The sequence below is a fragment of the Corylus avellana genome, chromosome 7 (assembly GCF_965113065.1).
Source record: "Corylus avellana chromosome 7, dhCorAvel1.hap1.2, whole genome shotgun sequence".
Classification (NCBI taxonomy): Eukaryota; Viridiplantae; Streptophyta; class Magnoliopsida; order Fagales; family Betulaceae; genus Corylus; species Corylus avellana.
The window spans coordinates 5584764-5588813 of record NC_142496.1 but is presented as its reverse complement, the minus strand read 5'-3'; the positions used below and the strand labels follow the sequence as shown (position 1 = coordinate 5588813).

The window sequence follows — 4050 nt, the reverse complement described above, 5'->3', positions numbered from 1 at the left end:
CTCAATGGGCCTCCAAAGACCCAATCTTTCCTTATTGTTGGAGCATGATTTCTCGTATCTTAAAGACACAAAAGGTGGGTGTTGTCCAATAAAAACAATTCCAATCGATGGCCCCGAACACAGCTTACAAATTTCATTGTACTGTGCTCTCCAAATAGCAACTCTTCTTAAAATCAAGAATTCCATTATAACTAAGGATTCTTGTGGTTCTGGAAGATCCATCTACAAGAGAACCTAGAACGAAGAGCTACCCCCCCTTTTTCTGCTTGACTCTTCTTAAAAATGCTGGTTTTAAGAAGGAGCGATTGCCCTTCTCCAACCCCGACTAATGCGTTCCACTTGAGGTGATCTCACAGTTCCTATGGGGTGGAAGCCAAGTTCTATTTAATAACCTACTAAAATTTATCCCGCTCTTGAGAACTTAAGCACGTAACAGGGAAAAAAAATAGTAATGTTTGAGTAGGATAGGATTATCTCCATGTGCTTTTATCTCATATTATTCAAGCAATTTGCGAATACACAATTAAATACCTGCCAAGTGCTGAGTGAGCAGGCAGCTACAAGTTGAGATTCACAGCAAAAGATGATATAAGGCCATACAAAATAGTATTATGGTATTCAATAATACCAAAAATTGTTCAACCCTATATAATGAGCTACAAACTGGAACCCATAGGCAAACACAAAAACATATAATGTCAGTTCAATACACACCTATGAACAAACCAACCCCACCAGGGAGCTCACATGAAGGAAAGCAAACAAAGGAGCATTCACAATCTTTATAAACCCTTGGAACCAGGAAGATCAATCCATTGCAATTGGATTTCCACTTCTCCACATTCCACATTTCTCAATCTAAGGACCAGATCTTGGACCACCTTGCCATCACTCCACAAGATGCAGCTCTCTTCGGCCAAGCAGTTTTGCCTGCTTGGTTGTACTCTTGTGATTATGGTGCCACTTGGAAGGCCTTGCAAATTCATCCTCAAGGCTTCTATATATGCTTTGACATCAAAATCCGCATCTCCCATTTTGTCGTCTTTGGTAAACGTGTCATGGTCATACACCGTCTGCAATCATAAGAAACAATGACCATCCGTATACAAACATAGAAAATGGAGGACGAGACCAAGACCGAGGCCTAAGACAATTAACAGTTCATTAAGTGGCTTTGCCATATTTGCCATCATCTAATGCATAAAAGTACAGGACATTGGCTACTCATAAATTGCTACTCTACAGAAGTCATTTTCACCTAAAAGGCAGATTTGATATGATCATATTGTGGGCTAGTGAACCTGTTAATATTTTTTATTGCCTTCTAGCTCTCTAGCAAAAATTCACATATGTGATTTAGTGGTAAGAGATTTGCAAAGGAATGAGAAAGCATTCCATATAGGAGACTACAACCACTTAAGACATATTAATATGCAAAACTGGTTGTTTGTTGTGGGAGATGTCTTGTGACTAAGGCAGAATCCAACCTGACAGACAGCCTAGTTAGCTTAGAGATATATACAGGTAAAGGAAGCTCCAGTATTTTGCTCCTCAGTTAACCACGATTCTAAAAGCACCAGAAGAGTAGCATTAAAAAGTAAAGTGAACATCTAAAGTAATCCTTTCTCCAGTACTTCTGCAATTGCACAAGATTTTCAATCTTAAAAGTTTTCCTCAGACATTTTTCAGCTTGAATAGAATCTGGAAAACAAAAAAGGAACTGTCTTTACATCATCATTCGTTCTTAATCATAGTCCTGTTTGAAAATGGAATTTGCACCTTTTATTGGCACATAGAAAACTAGACAAGCAAGGAAAAGATCATTATAAGATAGTGCTAGTGTTTCTATTTCATATTTAATACATGGGGGCAGTGAGCAAAATGCTTACCAGCATGACGAGATCATTAGGGTCTATGACAGAAAGAGTTAGATCTTCATTCCACTCGGGATTAACATCCTTTTTAATAACACGCGTCTTAAGTTTCTGCAACAAATGTTCACATTTAGATGTAATTAGAAGAACTTAATAGCAAGTAGTCGAAAACAACCAGAGAGAAATTTATGGAAAGAAGAAAGAAAAAGGAACTACATTCCTAAGCTAAACATATTACTCAACTAGCTCAGAAAAGGAAGGAACAACAAATAATACAAACCAGACAAAAATTAGAAAAAGAAAAGAGTAATGTTATATCCCACCATTTCATCCGAATGAAAAGGTGGGATATAGCATTACTCAAAAGAAAAAGGAAAGGAATATAGCATTTTCAAGCTGCAGATCATAGATTAGATAGAATATTCTATGAACTGAGAATCATTATCAGCATCCTACTCTATTTTGAACAGCAATCAGGGTGGCTATGTGGTAAACAAATTAAGGAGAAATAAACGATCCTAACATACATCTGATTTTGTGTTAAAAACAACAGACATTTTGTTAAATCACCACTTATCTCAAATTAATAAAAAATAATTTATTTAATCATTTAATTAATATTCTAACACTCTTTAGCTCAAGCTTCCTGGTTTAAAACAAGGCTAAACACATAATATTTAATTGAAACGAAAGGTAAATAATAAAAATTGAGTTTTGATCTCATGATTAAATTACCAATTATCTTAAAAGAGTAAGCTAATAGGAAACTGGAAATTTAATCATTTTCATTAATATTTTAATACATTCTAACTAGCATTTTTTTTCTTTTTTAAGAAGCTAACTAGCAAATTGACGAAGCATTGAATACTATAAAATGTCATAACCCAGATTGCTCCTTTGAAAGTAGCCAGTTAAGGTCAAGATTGTTAAGATAACAAAGCGAAAAATAGAAAGACATACTATATTCCCTAAATTTCATAATCATGCGAGTCTAACTCCCAATTAAAATTGATTGAAAAATAAATAAATTTTTTTAAAAAAATCATGAAATATTGTTTTTTGCCAAAAAAAAAACACATACGAAATCCGAATTCAACTTCATACGTACAACAAGTAACTAAAACAAATAAATAAATAATCAAGAAAGGAGAGGAATGGATGAGGAAGAAACCAGACCTGTTTGCCCATCTTGACGACAACGTACGGGTCGCTGCTACGGACGTCGCGGACGGCGAGATTGACGCCTCGCTTGACGCGGATTCTGAGGAGCCCCAGCAGACTTTCCATTAGAGACGGTTTGGCATTCGACGACCGCCCGCCAGTCGATGGAGTTGTTGGTGGTTCCGTCATTTCCTTCGATCTCTCTCCTCCCTCTTTATACAAACGCCCAACCCTTCCGATTCACGTCTCGACCCCACAAAATTTATTATCAATTTTTTTTTTAAAAAAAAAAAACAAATTATATTATATTATTGCGATCGTGAATAATACAAAAGGACACGGACAACACCGTAGGTTGTCCTGGCCCACCTGCTCTTGATCTTGATATTGATGAACTACCGGGTCTTTTTCTATTTTACTGTTTTTTATTTAAAATATATATATATAAATTCTTTTTTCAATTTCGGGGGGATTAATTTTGGTTGGGGCCGACGGGAGGGAGAGATTGAAAGTGAGAGGAGTCTTTTGGGTGAGGGGTTTTTACTGAGATGAGTTGACCGGGAGATCCGGTAGGCAGTCGGAGAACAATGGACGGGAATTATTTGTGGACGTTGACTGTAGATGGGGAGCCGTGAACGGCGGTTCGTCTGTCAGAAGAGCAACGTGGCTGCCCCTTACTGGTCTTGTCGTGTGGGTCGTATTCTTTATGAGCACACGTTTTAATTTAATGTTTCCCTTTTCTTTTCTTTCTTCTCTTTTTCATTTTGTCAAATAAAACTTTATGGATTATTAATGCATCTAATTTCTTTTAATAATAAAGTTTATTCAACTTACATGTATTTAAAATATATATATATATATTAACTAAGCTAGGTTAAAAGATCAACTTTATTTTTGATTTAAAGGCAAAAGGTCCATTTTGGAAATATTGAAGAAGTTGAAACTTTCTCTAGAAAGCTCATAATAGTGGTGAGTAGTTACAAATTACAGATATCCAACCATTAAAAATGCCCTT

At 36.0% G+C, this 4050-nt stretch overlaps 1 protein-coding gene across 1 annotated transcript; it reads right to left on the bottom strand.

Moving 5' to 3' along the window:
• Positions 1 to 523: 523 nt before the first annotated feature.
• On the bottom strand, positions 524 to 3282 carry LOC132184362 (protein C2-DOMAIN ABA-RELATED 4). Its single transcript, XM_059597975.2, has 3 exons — positions 3051 to 3282; positions 1890 to 1985; positions 524 to 1073 (listed from the first exon to the last, which is right to left on the bottom strand). Exons 1-3 carry the CDS (start codon positions 3222 to 3224, stop codon positions 783 to 785), a joined length of 561 nt encoding a protein of 186 aa, XP_059453958.2. The 5' UTR covers positions 3225 to 3282; the 3' UTR covers positions 524 to 782.
• Between the last annotated feature and the right edge of the window lie 768 nt (positions 3283 to 4050).